The sequence below is a fragment of the Lupinus angustifolius genome, chromosome LG01, assembly GCF_001865875.1.
Source record: "Lupinus angustifolius cultivar Tanjil chromosome LG01, LupAngTanjil_v1.0, whole genome shotgun sequence".
Lineage (NCBI taxonomy): Eukaryota > Viridiplantae > Streptophyta > Magnoliopsida > Fabales > Fabaceae > Lupinus > Lupinus angustifolius.
In genome coordinates this window covers 1,369,255-1,390,032 of record NC_032009.1, presented here as the reverse complement: position 1 = coordinate 1,390,032, position 20,778 = coordinate 1,369,255, and the positions used below count along the sequence as shown (strand labels likewise).

The window sequence follows — 20,778 nt, the reverse complement described above, 5'->3', positions numbered from 1 at the left end:
GTAAAAAAACAATTTTAAAGACAAATTATCTTCAAATTTCAGTTACCTATAAAACTAGTGCTACCCCCCAAATCTAGTTTAATAAAATATATAGACACTCTTGTAATGATTTTCACAATTCAAGTTACAAGGTCAAAACTATAAGTTAATTTTGCTAATGAGTGTAATAAACGTGCTCCTCGTAAGTTATTTTAACAATGTTCTTGTTTGATTTTCATATAAAGTGAGACCAGGGAAAATAACCCCTTACTATTGAATGCTTCTTACATTTTGAATGCTTCTTAATTGAAGGTATTAAGTGCTTCTTAATTCTAGACATTTAATTTAAAGAAAATACTTTAATTCATGGTATTAAATTCTCATTAATACTATCCTGAATTAGCGGTATTCTTGTGTTGATTTAATGGTATAAGACTTCATTAAATTCTAAGATAACCAAAATGTTTATAATTTTATTTTTGTGGATAACACTTAGTATGAGAGGCAGATAACTTAGTAGTACAAAACAAAATAGTAAAGGTAAAAGAATATTACGTTCATTATTAAATATCATAAAAAATAATATTGTGTTAAATATCATAGCATTAAAAAAACATAATAATTTATATATTGTGTTAAATTTATGTATTTATGTGTTTCTCGAACATTATGAACAAAAATTAAGAAATAATTAAATGATATAAAAAGTAAATATGTTTTTAACTAAAATATTCTCTTATTATTTCTCATAAACAACCACATTAATCATTTATCACTTTAAATAATACACCAACTCCCTCTAAACATTTCATTAGAATATATCTACTAAAATTAAACAGAGAGTGTACTGAATACACTATTAATATTTCAATCAATGAGAGTTGGATGGTGAATTAAAATGGAGATGAAAACATATATGTTAAATAAATTATAATTGTAGAAAAAATATAGGTGAATATTGCTTTTTAAAACATCAAGATATGTGAAATACAATGAGAAGGCTACCATCAATCTTTTCGAAATTATTTCACTACTTTTTCTTATTTTCTCTAAATAATTACATAGATTCATTCTCACTTATTAGCCATTTTATTAATTAGGTAGATACAGAGTTATATAGAAAATTATTAATGATACAGTGATTTTTCAGAGAGAGGAACAAATCTAAATTGCTAAGAAGATTGTTAAAAAAATGAATGTAGTAAAAAAGAAAAGTTAAGGATTGTATTAAAAAATATCTCAGGTGCATTTGTTTAGGAAACACAAAATATGTTGGTGACGTGGTTGTAACAAAGTTTTTGGTGTGATTGAATGCATGAAAATATATTTTCTTCTTCTTCTAGTTAAAATAAATTGGTTAAGAATATTGTAATCTTAATTATATATAGAATGATTGAATTCATGATTAGTTATTGTGTATTTTAGATAAGAAATCGAACATGCAAAATTATTTACATTTCAAACTATTGGCTAAAATCATGCATTTCATATTCTTTGATTAGACAATTACATCAATCATGCATTTTGTATCAACAGAATTGTATATTGGTGGACTATTATGATACTCTGTGATACAATTCACACATAAATGCTGCAATAATTAAGGATAAAACACATTGGTGAATAATTATAATATTCTGTGATCGGTTAAAAATAAGGATTTAACTAAATGTGAGTTATATGGAAAAAAAATCGACCGATTCTTGAAAAAATAATTAAAAACTTCATTAACAAATAGAATAAAAATTTAAAATTTAAAAACGTTAAGCATCAAATATCACTCGATTGAGAGCAGAAAAATTGAGAGGAGCATTAACGTTTGAGATGATAAAATCATAAATTATACTAATGTTGGTTAAATGAGCAAAATGATTATTCATCCACTCTATCCTTCTTTTTTCTTCTTAATTTATAATAAACCTGAAATTTTAACACCCGGAGACCTTACCTATTTTCTCCAAACAATAAAATTAGGAAAATAAATTAGAAAAAAAAAAAAATCATATAATAACTTATGAGTATAATATCCATGTACGATTAAGGTAAAGATTGATGATACAATTAATGTATCATCTATCACTCATTTATGTTATTTACTAACATATGTTATTTCAAGTGATATATGCTTAATTGTACTTAAACAAAGTCTCGGATTTGAGTTTTGTGAATGAAAAATGTACCGAGTGAGAGAGTTAGCACTACTGTGAATATTCCCGGTTCCTATATGATTGTCTCCGATTAATGTGAATGATAGATAATAAAATAATAATATATAAAAAAAAAATATTACAACTATTTATACATACATCTTTTACTCACAATTTATCTGAATTTGAATAAAAGGAAACAAACATTTTAGGTTTGCAACAAGGGACGCATAGTTGCGTGGGAAACAAGGATGAGCCTTAAAACATGCATGTCCCAAACAAATTAATGCATTAAAAAAATACTATAAAATAGTTAAAAATATAGTACAAATAAGACAAATAATAATAATTTTTTAATCAAAGGAGTGGGGAAAATGTTCTTATATAGAAAAGATGCATGCGACCGACCACAGTATAATGTATGAGTTTTATATACTTTCACAATATTATTTACCATTTGTAATTATTATTACTAGCGTGTTGACATGCACTGTCGTGCCTGTTAACCCGCTTTCCTATCGTTTGTAATGTAGAGTTTGTATTTTATAAATTCAAATATATTTTTTTGCGCTAAATTTACGGTTGAATTTATTCATTTGGTCTAATATTCAATTTTTTAAATACACTTTTAAAATAAGAAGATAATAAGGGTAAAATAAGAAAATAATATTATATGGTTTTTTGGTAGAAATAAAAAGATATTGAGGGCAAAATAGGAAAACACAAATTACACGATTATTCTATATTTTCCCTTTATTATTAGTATAGATATAGACGACTCTTAAAAAAAAAATGACTATGTATAAATCTTTATCATCATAGTACATTTGTTTTTATTTTATTGTGTACCTTTGAGAGAAAAAAACCACCGCTTTTTGTTTGTTGTTGTAGCGGGAACACATTTTTCTCATTCACCAGAGCCATATTCACTCATCTTCTTCTCTGGGTATCGCAAAGTTCACATTTTTTTAAGCTTCAAAGTTGATACCATGTCTATCACTAACTGGGAAGCCGATAAAATGTACGGACACTGTTACAATTTGAATTTTAACCATTTTTTATTTCAATTTTTTACAGCGTTTTTTTTGCACTTTTGTTATCTTGGGACTAAAATTTAGTCTTCTGGGTTTGTTCATTTGCTTGTTTGGTGGGTTATGTGCTTGGTTTTTCAGGGTTGATTTTGTTCTTATGTGTTGATTTTTGTTCATTTGGGTTTTCTTGCACCCATTCCCTTCCTGAAATAACAACTTAACATTTTCCTGCAAATAAGTGTTTGTGTTCCAAGGTTTATGCATTATCCGCATTTTAATATTCAGATATGTCTCTCATTTGATTTTATTTTTCCATGTCTTTGTTATTTTCAACTTGGAGTACTTTATATGTAAATTCATATACCCTTTGGCCATTATCCTTATTTGTTTTTATTTTTAATCCTAAAAATATGATCTTATTTTATCCTTATTTGTCATCAAACTATATAGCTATACATTATGTCTTCTACTTTTTTTTATGTTTTACCTGCAACTATATTGAATTTTGTTTGTTTTCTACTTGTCTCTGTTATGTTACTTTGGAAAAATGGAAATTTGATCTTTACTTAGTTCAGGTGAATGTCGAGTGAGATGGATTTGTATTTCTGCACCGCCGTGTCAGATTGATTTTATCTCCATTTTTACTCAGTACTCTTTATCCTTTTTTGGAGCAGGTTAGATGTGTATATCTACAATTATCTTGTGAAGAGACAACTTCATACATCTGCAAGTGTATTTCAGGCCGAAGCAAATGTTCCAACTGAATTTGTTGGTAAGAGAATAATACAAGCATTTTGTGGGGAAAGAAATTTTGGCATATGCATATCCAAATGCAAATTCTCATCTGACTTATTGAATTTGTGTTTTACCTTGTGCCATATGCTCCAGCTATAGACGCACCGAATAGTTTTCTCTTTGAGTGGTGGTCTGTCTTTTGGGACATATTCATTGGTAGGACCGATCAGAAGCACTCGGAAGCAGCAGCATTTTACATCAAGGTGGGCTATTTTTAGTAAACTTTAATTAATTCCCGGTATCCTTGGTAGCCGTTTGCTTTTATGCGAGAATCTGAATATATATTCTGTTCATTGTCATCTACCCGCTTCTAGTTTTGGTAAATGGAAATTGAGGTTAATTGTGTGTACCTTATTAATGCTTTTTCAGTCTACACTATTCTTATTTAATTTTTTAGTGTGATCTGTCATATACATATTCGAAGTCATAACTAGATGCTAAGTTTTGTTTCAATATCTGTTTCTAGCCCTTATTTCTATATATTCAGTATGTTATTTAGAACATATGTTATAATTGAGCTCATATAAATTTGAAAATGACAGAGCCAACAAAGTAAAGCTCAAGAAATGCAGAAGCGACAAGAGCATCAGAGTCCAATTCCAAACCAGAACCAACAAATGCAAATGCAGCTCTTATTGCAGAGGCATGCTCAGCAGCATCAGCAACGCAGTGATGGAACTCCACTTGTTAGTGGCAACACTAGCAGCCTTATTAGCAATGATCCTTTGATGAGGCCGAACCTTGCTGCTTCTAATGCTATGGCAACAAAAATGTATGAGGACAGATTGAAACCTCCATTGCAGAGAGATGTTTTAAGTGATTCAACCATCAAGGTATTAAGTCTATTTGAAATTATAAATGGTCCCCTAGTTTTTTTATACAATTATCATCACATCATATACTATCTATTCTGCAGCATGGGGTAGGCCGTAATGTCGGTCAACTTCTGGAACCAAATCATGCCTCATTGCTGAAAGCAGTAGAAGCAACAACTAGCGGACAGGCCACAAGGTGCACACCAATCATTTTTAATGAGAATATTTAGATTGTTGCCATTTTCTTTTGGATGCTTCTCTCAATTTGGACTGAATTTACAAGCTGTTAACTTCTATTTGCAGGCAAACACTGCTTGCTGCACTTAGCATTTTACAGGGGAATGTCCAAGTTCAGAACCAGAATCCGTTATTTCCAGGGTATACACAGGTAATTATGAACATGATATTTGTCATGATGTGTTTGTATTAACCCTATTTCAAAATTTTAATCTTTTGTATGTACCGATCTTGTGTCCTGAAACAGGGCATAACGAGTGATACTAGTGCAATGATGAGGTCTCAAGCTGTTGATTCAGAAGGGTCATATATTGCTGGTCATGGTACCAGTTTTCGTTGTTTTAAATTTGTTGTTTCCTACTTCACCATTTTGGTCAGTGTTTCAGTAATATGATTTTAGGATTTGTTTTGAAGTTTTGGTTGGCATTTCTTCTAATTTTTAGGTTCAAATCAAGGTGGTAGCAATTTGACTCTGAAAGGATGGCCTTTGGCGGTAAGACTTACTTGACATAATTCTCCCTAGCAAATTGATGATTCTGTTTATATCTTTGGTGGGATTTCCCCCGGATTAATCTTTCTTAGTTCATTGATTTGTCAAATTTGAACTATAAATCCAGTCAAATTAGGGAAAGTAGCACTCAGTAATTGCAGTGTACCAAATTTGTTGGCTCACAATTTATTTTGCACACTTGATAGATGGCAACATAAGAATCTTTATTTTCTTTATCTGCCGTGCATGCATTTGAAGGTTAGATTCGGGGCAATTTCCTTAGAAATGCCAAAATGATATGTTATAAATGAGATGAACTTTGTTGTAACAATGAAGGGACATTGCCTGTCTGATTGAGCGTCTGGTTAGTCTTCTGTTAAGGAAGCCTCTCTAGCTGGTTTGGGCAGAATTACACTGTTGCCTCTGTTGAAGTTTTAGTTTAGAATATAAGGGCGATCTGGTGCACGAGACTCTTAAGCGAATAGGTTGTTTCCAAGATTTAAACGCATGACTTTCAGGTCACAAGGCAAGCAACCTTACCGTTGTGCCGATGCTCACCATCTTAAGTTTTAGCTTAGAATATGAGAGTTCATGTGAAATGGAAATTTGCAAAATTGGTTGATTTGTGGATTTTTTTAGTGTTACATTTTATTCTTTTCAAACTTCTGGTTTAAATCTCTCAATCTTTAGAACTAACAACAGAACAAGAATACAAGGTTATCTTTGTCATCTTCATGCTTTCTTATATTCACCTTGATAATATAGGTGCATTAATGTTCTTTCCTGTATCCAAGCACTACTATTTCATATTATATTTCAATTACTTTAGGGATTGGATCAGCTTCGCTCTGGACTTTTCCACCAGAATAATTTGATGCAGTCTTCACAAGCTTTCAATCAACTTTCACCACAGCAGCAACTTATGCTTCAGGCACAGCAGAATTCGTTTCCCCCATCCGTCAGTGATTTTGAGAGCAGGAGGCTCAGAGCTCTTCTAAATAAAAATATTGGTCTTGGGAAAGATGGCCGATCAAATTTTCTAGGTGATTTAATTTCTAATGTTGGAACACCTTCACAAGCTGGTTCTCCTATGTTGCCTCATCTAGACTCAGATATGTTCCTTAAGGTATCATCTACGCCTGTACCTGATTTGGATTAACTTTTCCACCACTTTAAGTGTATTGCATCAGAAATTGCTGGCTTTAAACTTCCCCAGTATTCACTCACTGAATATTATTAAATTATCTTATGCAGCAACAAGATCAAAAGAGTAATCAGCAGCTTCAACATTTTTCGCAAAATACTCTTTCGAGGCAACAGTTTCAGAGGCTCCAGCGCCACGAAAAAGTTGGTTCTGGCAACATAATAGATGGCTGCATGTCCAGCACCTTCCAAGGAAATGACCAGGTTTTCACTCTGCTGCCTGTGAGCAATATTCAGTGGCTGCAATGTGTCTATCACATCTAGTTTCTTAACCAGTTTATTTTTAATGTTAATTTAAGGCTTCGAAAAGTCAAGTTGGCTGGAAGCGAAAGCAAGCAACATCTTCAGGTCCTGCCAATAGCTCTGGAATTGCAAACACCACAGGACCTTCTGCCAGCTCACCTTCAACTCCATCTACTCAAACACCAGGAGATGTGATGTCCGTGCCAACTCTGCAACAGAATGTTCCTTCTTCTAAGTCATCACTTATGTCTGCTACTGATGGTTTGGGCTCACATGCGTCAGCACAAAATCAATTGGTCAGAGACTCCTTTATATACATTATTTGTTAAGGTCACTTGTTGTATGCATAACCTGATTGAAAGTAAACATCTTTTCAAGTCATGTTTTGCTCACAGATCTTGTTTCTTTATCTGTCAACCGTCCAGTGAAAACTTTGTTCGTTATACGACAAATAAGGCCCTTAAAACTTATATTTGGCACTCTAAAAAACTACATGAGAATAAGATTGAATTGTTATTTGGCAGGATGATATGGACCATCTCGCGGGTGAGGGATCTTTGAGTGACAATGTTGAGTCTTTCTTATCTCCGGATGATGCAGAACCTAGAGATAGAGTTGGCGAAGGTACTTGAGGGATTCGAGTTTATGTATGTCTATATTGGAGAAGCCTGGTATTACAAAATTAAAAACTCTACCTATTGTACATAGGATTCTCATTCAAGGAGATCAAGCATATAATGGCAAGTACACATAAAGTCGAGTGTTGTCATTTCTCATCAGATGGAAAACTGTTTGCTACTGGTGGCCAAGATAAAAAGGTAACTTCAACTATGAAATGATCTCTGCTTTAGTAGAAATGTTACAATTACTCGTGTTTGGAAGAAGCTTCTGTGTGCTGATTTGAATTTGTTATTATTCGGTGAAGTTAATTTTTCTGCTTTGTGATGCAGGCTAATTTGTGGTGCACAGAATCATTTAACATGAAATCTACACTTGAAGAACACAATCAATCGATAACTGATGTCCGGTTTAGTCCAAGCATGTTGCATGTTGGCACATCCTCTGCTGATAAAACTGTTAGGGTTTGGGATGTTGATAACGTGAGTCAAGATTTTCATTGGTCAAATTCAAAATTTGAAGTTCAAGCGTTCATTATTTCCTTTAATTTTAGCATATATATTGATGGAATTTGATTACACTCTGCAGCCTGGTTATTCTCTTAGAACATTCACAGGGCATGCAACAACTGTAATGTCACTAGACTTTCACCCAAGTAAAGAAGACCTTATTTGCTCATGTGATAATAGCGAGATAAGATACTGGAGTATAAAAAATGGTAGTACTGCTGGGGTTTTCAAGGTATGAAATCTCAACATAAAATGTGAAGCAAATCCCAACATTTTATCATTTGATCACAAATAACTTAACTTTCTTATGTTTTATCAGGGTGGTGTAACTCAGATGAGATTTCAACCTGGTTTGGGAAGACTTCTAGCTGCAGCAGTAGATAACCTGATATCCATTCTAGATGTGGAAACCCTGGGTTGCATACTTAAATTACAGGTCTGTTTGTAAATTTCGTCTTGGTATAACTCTTATTTACATGTATAACGAACATTATACTTTAATTTCTGGTCTATCTGTAAATTTGTGTAAATTTTAATTGATCACAATAGAGACATAAAAAGTTCTTGCATCTTGGTTCTTTTCATAATGGAAGAGCACCAACCTTGATTTGGAGAATGCTATGGTTCACATATACATTCTCCACTATTAATGTGCCTAAACAGTAAACACACTTTATCATCAAAGTTTAAATTAATTTGAGATAATGAATATTAGTTTGTTTGTTTCCTTTGGCTTTGCTTTGGACAATAGCTACTAAAGTTATTGGTGAAATATAACTTTGCCTGTCTCTTAGTAGTTTGATAGTACTAATAATTAGAACTTGTAAGTGATTTAGTTATATTTCTCAAAATGATTTACAATTTATTCTACCAATACCAATGCCTCCATTCTCCATCTCTCATTCTTTGTCTTCCTCTTAATTGGTGTGGTGCTGAGTTTAGGGACATAATAACAATGTCAGAAGTGTGTGCTGGGACTCTTCTGGAAAACATCTAGCATCACTTAGTGATGATCTAGTTAGAGTGTGGACAGTTGGATCTGGTAGCAAAGGAGAATGCATTCATGAACTGAATGCTACTTCTGCCAACAAATTCATTACATGTGTTTTCCATCCCTTCTATCCTTTGTTGGTCATTGGTTGCCATGAGGTAATTAAGTTTGTTTATTTTGTCATTTAATTACTTATATATATCAACTAACATGTTACTTTAATCTGAGTTTTGCATTTTGTTGTTGTTGTGGAATGAACCATGGGATATGGATTTCAGACACTTGTGCTGTGGAACTTTGGTGAGAACAAGACAATGTCTCTACATGCACATGACAAGGTTGTGTCTGCTTTAGCAGTATCAAATGTTAATGGGTTGGTGGCTTCAGCTAGCCATGACAAACATTTCAAGATCTGGAAGTGACAACATATATAGCTACTCCTCTTAATCAAACACTGATGGGTTTTCTGTATAGCTAAAGGGAAGTGCCCATATAATTACAAGGATATACTTTTTGGTTTAGAATTAGAAGAAAAAGGGTATATAGTTAAAGTGGCTAACCTTAATTACAAATACTTAAATACTTGTCTTGTAATTATACCTTAGAAAATTATATTATCATATATCTGCGCTTATTGTATGTTCATGTCATCATGTGTTGACGTTGCAGAAACATGCACAGAATCCTGTTTTGCTATCTTTACATGCATGTACCAACCCATCATATCATTGACCCTATATAAGCACTATAAATAGTGTTTATATTTATGAACAATCTATGTACTAAGCTACAAACAAAACCACACGCTTGTATTGAACCTCACACCATCATTCACGATTTGACATGTTGAAACTTGTTCACTAAGATCCATGCATGCACTATAGTCTATAGGGCTTCTAAGTTCTAAGAAATGCCAAAAGTAATAACACTGGCAGTAATATAAGTTCACAAACAACAATATAGCGAATAATAATAGTGATCTGAAACTGTAGATTGGCTCCACTGGGAACATGTTTATAAGGATTAATCCACTACTTAAGGAACAACCCATTTTATCCGCACTATTGTTATAAAATATAAAATATAAAAACTTCAAAACAACAAGAAAATAAAAAATGGTTGAAACATTGGAAGTCATTTCTAAATTTTAAACAAAAACAGGTTCTAATTCTTATTTTTTGGTTATAGATATAATACATACCAGAAACTGAGTTGATGAGGCCGAAGTTTTGTAGCATACTCCACCAGAGAGACCCAAGCATTGTGAAGCCTTCAGACCACAACAACTTTGGAAATAAAATAATTCACAAGTTTGAAGTTCAAGTTCTTTGACTATTTTCATTGCGTTAAACCTCATTCCTCACATGCATGCCTGATCAATGGTGTGTGTATTTGTTCCATTCATGAGAATCGGGTATGTTATGTAAAGTCACCATTGGGTTGTTCTTCAAGGAGTGTGATACTTAGAATAATTCATTTTTTGTTTTGCTACTTAGTGCACCTAACACAAGGTTGCAAGAGTTATGCATGCATCAGCAGTGCTTATCTTTTTCTTAGACATGCAACAGAACATTTGGTTTTGTCTGTTCTGAAACGTCATTAATAAAATTATGGAGGAATTATGTGTCATTTACATATAGGCTCCAATTTGATATCAAAATCTCTAAACAAAGTCTACAATAATATCTCCTTAAACTATGCTTAATTAAAACCACTTGGTCAAAGATATACCAAATCACCAACAATATGACTAATATCAATCCCAATTAATAGGACTGTAAATACAATTAATGAAACATGTTCTGTTTCACTCCTACCTTGGATTGTTTTTGTAATCTGTTCCTCTGTGATGCCACCACTACTCATTTGTTTTGTCATTTTCTGTGTATACACCTACTCCATATGATTGTAATCCGGAATAAACACCCCACACTAGATTCACGCATCGTACATACTAATATTTTTTATATTCTGTTATTTACCACAACATTATTCTAACTATATAATTTTAATTATCATTTAAGTTTAGATGATTTTTGTTCAAATAATATTGTAATTTATTTTAACTATCCAGATAATTTACTCACAAAGCATATATAATTAAGAAAAGAAAATTGCATGGCAAGTACTTAGGAATAGAAATGAGGCAGGTACTCATTCCCATATATATTTACATATATTTATAAGTATTCATATGGATAGTGTATACTGTATATCTATGATTACTCATAGAATTTTCAAATTTAGTTATATATTTATATATTCTATAACTATCAATCATATATAGATAGTCTGTAACGATCAATGTATTTATATAATATTGTACTATATTATATGACACATTATATACTAGTATCAAAGTCATATATAATAATATATGTAATATTTTTATATTAGTATTATTTTATTAATCATATGTAATTACTATTATTAATGTATTGCAGCACAGCTCCTATCCACAAATTTTCTGACAACTCCAAATATATTAAAATGGCATCCTACAAACCAATAATATGTCACTTTACAAAAAAATTAACCCTGGATCATGTAAAACAAATTAATTATGATAATGTATTCTTATTAGTTTACAAATCCTAAAATCACATTAGTTCTATATATGGTATAATCATATTACTATATAGTCTATACAGATGTAAGGCATATTTTATTGAAAAACTGAAGGCACACCTTAGAACAATTAACATTTCTAGTTGCCTGCAAAGTCCACCCCATCATCTCCTTTGGAAATTGAAGGATTTAATTGCAAAGGCAAATATTAATGCAAAAAATATGCAGAAGCCAGCTACCATAATAGCAGCAATGCCCAAGAAATCACGCCTGTACCCAAACACAATTTTGAGTACTTGATTTATATGCATCAAATTTCCATCAGATAGCTTCACAAGCTTATTATCATCTCCATACTGTGAAGTCAGGAGACCGTACAAACTCCATGCTACAGGGTTTGCCCAGTAATACCATCTCCACCAAATAGGAATTCTCTGACAATTTTGAGGGACACAAAATGTTATTCAGTGATAGATTTAATTTAATACACAGAATAAAATTTGATATATTCTACTCCACATATTACTACTCACTTATAGAGACTAGTAGTTTTTTGGATTGGGTACTTGCTTAAGTCAAACATACTCTTCCATCAATATTATTATTTGGAATTTAGGACCAATTGATGGCATTGTTGACCAAAAAAATATCATTTAAAATGGGTTTACTGTCATTAAATTTTTCAAAAATATTTATATGGTCTATCATTGTTTTAACATTGATCAAAAGACTAAAAGAAGCAAAGAGTGAGTTTCCATACCTTATGAGGAATCATAAAACCACTGAAAAGGTTCCACAACATATAAAATGGAGCAGCAATGATGGCAGCAACATTGTGATTTGGTGTGACAGCCGTTGTCATCATTCCATAGAAGGTGAAATATAGCATAGTAAAATACGTGAAGAATAAGTACCAAATGAACTTATCAACAGTCCAGACAAAAGCACCCAAGGAATAGAATATGGAGGAGTATATAATAGCCTGACCGAACACATAGGGAAACTCAATAACAACCTGGTCATTGAAGGATAACCCATTAGCCAACATCCAGAAATCAGAAGCTTTCAAGCACTGGAAGAATTTCATATGCAAAAAATACCTGGGCAATTGCAAATGCTAAAGATGAATACATTCCTGCAGCTCTTTCTCTATATGATACAAATCTTTCTACAGAAACAACAGGTTGAACAGCTGTGGCATTTGTTATGCCGATGAAGAGGACTGCAGAATACATAGATCCCATGGCATTGAATAGATCTTGCTGTGTGTCCCTGTGAAAATACATATATGATTGCTATGAAAAGGATAAAGTAAGATGAAATAATACACGAAAGATTACGTCGGACGCTGTGGCATTTGGTCGTATTTCTATTTTGGCCTATCTTTATGTAATTTGATTTTTCTTTTAATACCAATTACAATAAAACTTAAATTCTATAGACTACTCTCCACTGTACTATGACTAAACTTGTTCAAGATGATTTTTTATTATTTTTATCGGCAATTGTTAGTATGTTAGTTGTGGGTGAGACTTCATCCTCAACCTCCTACACCCTATCATCTAACCAGCTTATAACTCTCATTTTTTGTTGATGGTGGGACTTGAACCCACAACCTCTTGCACTCCATTCCTTACGATCACCATCTTCACCATCAGACCACCTTATGACTCCCACTTGTTCAAGATGATTGATGACTCTTTCAGTTGCTTGTGTCTTGAAGGGCTTTCTTTATGTCTATTTACCATATTCGTGCACCCAACAAAAGATGTTGGGACACAACTACAGGGTACATCATAGTTACCTTCTACTAGGAAGAAAACATTGCAGAGATATACCAAGTTATAAAAATTGGACAGCTTATGGATTCCCTATTTAAGGTATTGAAAAAAATGTATCATTTGAAATTGAATATCCATAGAAGGGGAAAAATTGAAAGGACCTTTTAGCACCAAATCTCCAGCATATTGTCCCAAGCATCAGTGAGATGATGACAGTGTAGAAGAAGCGAACAGCAGTGTACTGTGGGTTACGCCAGTAAGATAGATTTTGCTTCCATAGACAAGTTAGGAATTGATCAAAAGGTGACCGACAATACTTGGTTGGAAAATGCAGCTCTTTTGAACTACTTGGCTTGCTCAAGCTTTCAACCAACTCTTGGTTATATCTGGAAGGATGGCATACAATAATATTCATAAATTTGCCATTGAATAGTTACTGCCAATTCATGGACACAATTTGCAACCAAAAATCACACATACTGATATAAACTTGATCTTCGGTAGATTTCTGCAAAGTCCATTCCCAGACGGTTTTCTTCTGCTGAAGAAGTAACCTCTAGCATCCATGTGGCAGGGTTATATCCAGACTTGATCTTTGGAACTCCTGCTATTGCCTATAAAGACATAGATAATACAAATAGTCGAGGATTTCCTCATCATCATTCAAGTATTCAACCATATAACACATATTCAATGAGAACTATGCATGCTTCAGCTGACCTCAAAATAACTGACTAGTTCAGTAGATCTAGGGCCAAGTGGACCAGCATATATGAGCTCTCCTCCCCGCTTCATAAACAGAAGCTATACAAGTTCGGATATCATAAGATTAGTGCATTGTAAGTGTCGTTAAAGAAATTCAACTAGAAATATAATATATGATGCCCTCTCTAAGACCACCTATCCATTTGAATTAGAGACAGGATCATAGGAACTAGAATAAATTTATTGCAGCTACTAGCATTAGTTACATATACACAAAAGAATAAGATGGAAGAAATTAGGGAGTATTAAATAAAGAAATATATAAGAATTAAAATATCAACATACAACTATACTCCTCCATGAGAGAGCAGGTTCATGTTGGCCGCTGATAAGTCCAATTCCAAATACCCATCTTTTAAAATGAAATGTTTGAAAAGTTCTATGGTAATGAGAATATACCTCGTCAAAGGATTCAAATATGTCTATGCTAGGCTGATGGATCGTGCACACAATTGTTCGACCAGTGTTTACTATATTCCTCACAGTTCTCATCACAATGGCTGCCGCTCGGGCATCCAGCCCAGATGTGGGCTCATCCATGAAGACTATAGAAGGGTTTGCAACCAGTTCCACTGCTATAGTTAACCTTTTTCGTTGTTCTGTTGACAGACCATCAACTCCAGGCAGACCAACTAATGCTCCACTTAGCGGAGTAAGCTCCACAAGCTCCATTATCTCATCAACAAAGGCCTGGCAATCAAAACTCTCAAGTTATTTAGAACTCCAAAAATGTATAGCATGCCCAACATGCAAAAGGACCATACTGTGATTCATTTACCTTTTGTGTTTCCAAGTCAACATCTGAAGATAATCGTAGCCAAGCAGAGAACAGTAACGACTCCCAGACAGTCAAGCAAGGAGAATGAACATCCGTCTGCTCACAGTAACCAGAAATTCTTGCAAAAGTGTCTTGCCTTTTGGGATGACCAGATATATATATGCTCCCCTCTACGACTCCACCAGTTTTTCTTCCAGCTAACACATCCATCAGCGTGGTTTTTCCAGCACCACTTACTCCCACCAGTGCTGTCAACACACCAGGTCTAAAAGCCCCAGTAACATTAACAAGCAGCTGCAGCCTGTCTTCTAATATCCCTTGTTGTTTCAATTCCTGAATCAAAAATAAATTAGTCCGACAGAAAGGTAATTCTTAAGAAATAAAACGAACTGGTTTACGCACCAAAGGGACATCTACATAGTAATTGATTTTGCTGAAAGCCATGGAAAGTGGTTGAAATGGGAGAACCATTCCTCTTTGATTAAAATGCTTTCCTGAGAAGATAACAAGACAATTGGACAAAATGACACTTTCCAGCTATTTAGAAACGATCAACTACACACAAAATAATATATAATTCATAATTTACATACCACTTGATGCTGAATGCTTCAAGTACTCTCTCAGCTCAATGACGACACTTTCACCTTTTCTTCTCCTTTCTCTTTCTTGCAACTCACCCTTTGAAACTACTGCTTGTTGCCTCCCCAAAGCTGGAGCAAATATTAGGAGAATAAGTTATAAAATTGTCCACTGCACAAATTGTTTCTGGTCTATGAAGTGCCAGAAGGCACTGCAACATTAGACAGTTAAAGAGATTATATACATAAGAACGTAGCTTACGATTAAGGTAAGCTAAGAAGATCGTAAATAGTGTGTTGAACAAAATCGTATATCCAACCAATGCACCAAGACCGATCCAATACCAATAGCTCTCTGGATACATACTCCGCACTTTTAATATTGCCTTTCCCAATGTATAGGTGGTCTGATTTCCAGCTCTCTGTACACAGATAAAACAGTGAGCATTTTTTCAAGGATGTAAAGGAAATTGGTAAAGAGAAGTCATATGAAATAAATTTTATCACTACACGAATTATCATCTGCATTTCTTAACCATAAAAATAGTTACAATGTTTCATAAAGCTTAATGGAAATGGAACCAATTACTATAATCACAAATTCACAAGGATTATACCTTATCCCAGGAATGTCCAAGGAACTCATTTACAGAAGCTGAATTTTGTGCATACATCAAAGGAGAAATCCAAAAACCCCATATCCACCAACTTGGTATACGATCTGCCAAAAATGAGTGTAGGTCAGAAAATTTAGTTTACTAAATTGAATTTAGAAATACACATAGGTTGAAATTTGTATTTGACCTCTTGAAATTATATATCCACCGAGAGCCATTACAACCAACATGGCAAATGACCCAAAGGTATTAGCCACTATCATATTCCGCCCCAACGATCCTATCAAACGAAAGAGCCCTATAGACATCTGGTGCAAAAAGAAATAAAGCAAGAACTGCCGCAAAAATCTGCAGATCCAGAGGTGTACAAAATAGTCACTTGTGAGAGATTCCAAGAATACAAGAAAACACTAAGTGAACTTAAGAGTTACCTAGTAAATGCAGGATCATATCCCATTGTGTAGTATGAAACAACCACCCAGCATCCAGCCTCCATGAAAGAAGTTGGGATACTAAGAAACCAAGAAGGGAGTGTATATGCCCAGCTAGGATAGAAGTGCAAGTCTCTGTGCTTGTACAAAACTGGAAGTTTTGCAACTAACATTGACACCTCTGTAAAACCATTGAAGAGAATAATAACCATAGAAAAGTACAATGACCCAAGATATAAGCGCCCATCGTCAATTGTATTGTGGTGCATGGTTGAACGGAAGAAAACACTCATTGTAATCAAAGCAACCAAGAGCAGCTGAAAATAGTAGATAGAAATCAAGGTCAACCATATAAACCTTATATAGTTACAAACCATCTTAAAATCGAAAAATAAAATAAATATCAGCAACCAAGAAGTTAAGTTCATATCCAGAAATGAGAAATGCTTTCATACTTTTGAATGCTAAGAGCGGGAAATTTAGATTAATTAAATAGAAGCTGTACACAGGAATACTAAAGAAAGAGATATCAAAGCATGACAGATAAATTATGATATGATATAAAATATTTTTCACGGTAAATTAAGAAATACAAACTTATGTAGCATAAGAAACAACAATATTATTGCATTTTCTTTAGCTACGTAAATATCATTACAATAATTAATTTAAATCAACTCTTTTATGCTTTAACCTTAGATGTTATACTAGTAGGATTACCTGAACAAATTTAAAAACGTAAATAAATGAATTCCGTTTCATAAGAAGCTTCTGCCACTGGAAGTTAGTCTTTAGAAGTTCAAGCCTTTTGGAACCATAGGTACAAGTTGCCAAGGCTGCTGGATGGTTATAGCGTTTATCAAAAGGAATATGTAGTTCCTCAGACAAATTCTTTCCCTCACGATACAAAGAAAATGCTTCGGCAAACTTCCCAACAGGTACATACCGATAAGGGTGGTCGACAACAGACCAGTACTGCTCTTGGTCCTTCTTAGATGTAACCTGTTAACAAGAATTTTAAGTTTGAAAAACGTAACTAAATCAAATATAGCAGAAATCTACGTTCTACTTTCGCTATTTGCTACTACTCACTTCTTGTAAGAAGTCTGCTACATTCTTTCGCTCAGGGCAACTAAATCCCATCATTTTGAAAAAATCTAGAGCAGCTACACGGGGCCCCTGATACACAATCTGACCCTCGCACAAAAGAATAACATCATCAAACAATTCATAGGTCTCGGGAGCTGGTTGAAGAAGAGATATAATAGTGGTTGAATCAAGTGCATGGGTTGAATGCCTAAGATATCTGATAATTTGATAAGTGGTTGAACTGTCTAGGCCATTTGATATCTCGTCCATGAATAGCACTCTTGCTGGACCAATTAGTAATTCACCTGCACATCACAAATCACTTGATGGTTAGCATAGACTAAATGCATCTAACTTGTTAGTGCATAAGACAAAGAATACATATCATAAATTAACCTGTTGTAAGCCGCTTCTTTTGCCCCCCTGAAATGCCTTTGAGCATTTCATCTCCCACCAATGTGTCACCACAAATGTCCAAACCTAATATCTTTGTGAGAAATATTTTAGTACTTTGGACTTTCAAAGATTTATAAAGTAATGAACCAAATAACTACAAATATAGGCACATTGGTGTTAGTAGTTTACGAATCTTTTTTTTACCATTTAATAACATCTCATAAATATGGGCCAACTAATATTTCAGGTTAAAAATCAAAGAGTAAATTCCTTGTCCACCCAAGAGTAGCAGTATTTAGAGAATACCTTCATGATGTACTCCACCACAAGATTTGTTTCCTGTCCTCCAAGAGCTAAGGACTGCAAAGAGAAACTAGGAGAGATTAATTTGTGTCCATGAATGTAGTTTATCCTTAATTTATTTATTATTATTTTTTTTTTGAAAAATGGTAAGGAACGCTTCCCCTTGAAATGGAAGGAAATTACCTTCATGAATAGATCAAGATCTTCATCTGGTTTTATTCCAGCATTTTTTTCTCTTCGGGCAAGTTCCAGCAACATATCTGTCAAGTCCAAAATTTAGCTTTTAGCATCTAAAAGTGCAAACTGAATATTTCTTAAAAGAGTAATGTTATATGTACAACTAAAATTTGACAATTTCTCTCACAACAAATTAAATTATCTTTATCTCCCACTCACTTTCATTTTTTATCTCTATACACACATGTCTCCAAAAATCCATCTATAAACCAAAGGAGAACTTAAAGTTGTAATGGTTTGATTGTTAAAATAAGATTATTGAAGTTAAAATGGTCTGAGAGCATACCAAATTTAAATCCGACGCCTTGACAACGACCCGCGAACTGGAGAGTTTCCCTGACAGTCATCTCCGCCACATGCAAATCTTGCTGGCTGACATAAGCAGATGTTCGCTGAGGAACAAACTCATTCATACCATGTCCATTGTACTTAATGTTCCCTGACATCTTCAAGGGGCATAATTAAAAACATCAAGGATGGGGAAAGAACCAAGATAATGCTTCCATTAGGGAACAACATATTTTAGTTTACTAAATCCTACTATTATGGACATTCAACTCCATTGGAGATAACTCCTAGCATAGTAAATAAAAGCATATAGAAATAGACTCTCGTGATTAGGAAGGTTATTATTATTATTATTATAGGCAAAGCTGTTTAAAGGGGAGGGATAGCGCGGGTTTGAACGCAGTTGCTAACTCTTAATATCGAGTAGCTCTACCAACTAATTATCGATTCCAAACAACATATTGCTCAATTCAAATGATGGGTCATAGGTATTGCCATTTTACTCTGTTTAATGTAATTGAAGAACTTAGTACCTGCAAACCAGATCCCAGCCTTCCCGAAAGAGCTAGTAGTAGTGTCGTTTTTCCAGAGCTTGGCGGACCCAACAGCAGCGTTAGTCTGTAAGAATAACAAAAACAACAGTTTATCAAACTGCATAGGAGAACTTTAGAATAATCTTAGTTAAATAGAATTTAATAAGTGACAAGAATATCTATGCCACAATCCAATTATTAGTATATATAAATTGGAAAATATCAATCATTAGCAAATTTAGGATTTTATCTATACACTTCTCTTTGAAGTTTGAACGATAGTAGTAGTCATCCGAGTAAAGTGAATTTAGTATTTGCATACATCAAATTGCAGTTGCTTCTTTGAATTACTTTATTTTATATTTAAAACAGCATGGAGACAAATTGTAAAAAGTAGTGATTATTTCTCATACGCAAGTTAAAAACAGAGTTTATTTTTGTTAGTATACAAACAAATGGACTTTTAAATCAATACAAATATACTAAACAAGGCTATCAATGTTGGTTAGAGCTTTTATATATGTAATAAAACAAAATAAAATAAATAAAAAATAGTATGAGCAGTGACCTTGAAGGTCTAATAATCCCACTGATGTCAGCTAGAATAGTCAATTTGCTTCGTTTTCTTCTATATATCCGCATCTGTCTTAAAAGAGCCTAATCACAAAACAAAAAAACATATCAAATCTAATTATAGAGAATAAAATCATTAGAGGATAGTGAAAGAAAGAAAAGGAAAATAAGTAAATAAGTACCTCAGTCATATTGAAAAGGAAATTAGGAATAGTAGGGAGAGCTCTACTTCCAACATGTACAAAAGTCTCAACATTCAAATTCTGAAACCGAACTTCAATCTTAGGGAACTCCAAATCTACTCTGCAAACATCATACCATATATAATCCATCATTATTTTTTATTACTTTTGTTTGAAAGTCAATGATAGTTGACATATGAATAATTATGATTTGCTGAGAATATAAAAAACAGTTACAATGTGGATACATATTAAATCCTAGAAAAAGAGAGGAAATGCAATATATTACGCGTCGAATCGGCTTCTCATGCGGTGGAAGAAGGTGTTCGGATCATCATCAACGGAGTGAACGAGTCTTTGAATAAGAAGCTTCTGGTCCTGCACCTGTAAATCAGTAACATCGATTTCATTAGCATCACCAGTGAGATTCTTGAAGATTCCTCTCCTCGCTCTCTTATAAGTAGGAAGTCTCTCAAGTGCAGCCCAACGTAGTGCTTCTTCGTCATCATCATGTTGTTCCCTAAACGACGACGTTCTAGCAAACGCATTCTCCGCCGAGTTCCACATTCAGCACAACACGAGGAGAGAGAGAGAGAGA

The 20,778-nt window shown here is 33.6% G+C and overlaps 2 protein-coding genes across 5 annotated transcripts; one reads left to right on the top strand and one right to left on the bottom strand.

The window, feature by feature from the left end:
- LOC109345183 (transcriptional corepressor LEUNIG-like) lies at window positions 3,021-9,505 on the top strand. Of its 4 annotated transcripts, none has more exons than XM_019584049.1 (19): window positions 3,021-3,147; window positions 3,832-3,929; window positions 4,046-4,155; window positions 4,525-4,622; window positions 4,662-4,785; window positions 4,869-4,963; window positions 5,071-5,155; window positions 5,234-5,327; window positions 5,448-5,497; window positions 6,324-6,620; window positions 6,749-6,901; window positions 6,997-7,236; window positions 7,465-7,564; window positions 7,649-7,758; window positions 7,891-8,040; window positions 8,147-8,299; window positions 8,387-8,503; window positions 9,010-9,216; window positions 9,337-9,505. In XM_019584049.1, the coding sequence occupies exons 1-19, from the start codon at window positions 3,116-3,118 to the stop codon at window positions 9,478-9,480; spliced, it is 2,457 nt and encodes an 818-aa protein (XP_019439594.1). In that variant the 5' UTR covers window positions 3,021-3,115; the 3' UTR covers window positions 9,481-9,505. The 4 variants fall into 4 exon arrangements, with proteins under 4 accessions (XP_019439594.1, XP_019439585.1, XP_019439576.1 ...); XM_019584040.1 differs by having other exon boundaries at window positions 4,495-4,622; XM_019584031.1 differs by having other exon boundaries at window positions 4,495-4,785; window positions 5,252-5,327.
- LOC109345139 (ABC transporter G family member 32) lies at window positions 11,698-20,766 on the bottom strand. Its single transcript, XM_019583958.1, has 24 exons — window positions 20,470-20,766; window positions 20,181-20,301; window positions 19,994-20,082; window positions 19,426-19,510; window positions 18,891-19,050; window positions 18,551-18,627; window positions 18,371-18,424; window positions 18,065-18,155; window positions 17,672-17,973; window positions 17,300-17,581; window positions 16,580-16,896; window positions 16,336-16,496; window positions 16,149-16,252; window positions 15,794-15,953; window positions 15,544-15,663; window positions 15,353-15,444; window positions 14,951-15,283; window positions 14,572-14,862; window positions 14,128-14,211; window positions 13,888-14,021; window positions 13,569-13,793; window positions 12,727-12,898; window positions 12,387-12,641; window positions 11,698-12,060 (listed from the first exon to the last, which is right to left on the bottom strand). The coding sequence occupies exons 1-24, from the start codon at window positions 20,745-20,747 to the stop codon at window positions 11,791-11,793; spliced, it is 4,257 nt and encodes a 1,418-aa protein (XP_019439503.1). The 5' UTR covers window positions 20,748-20,766; the 3' UTR covers window positions 11,698-11,790.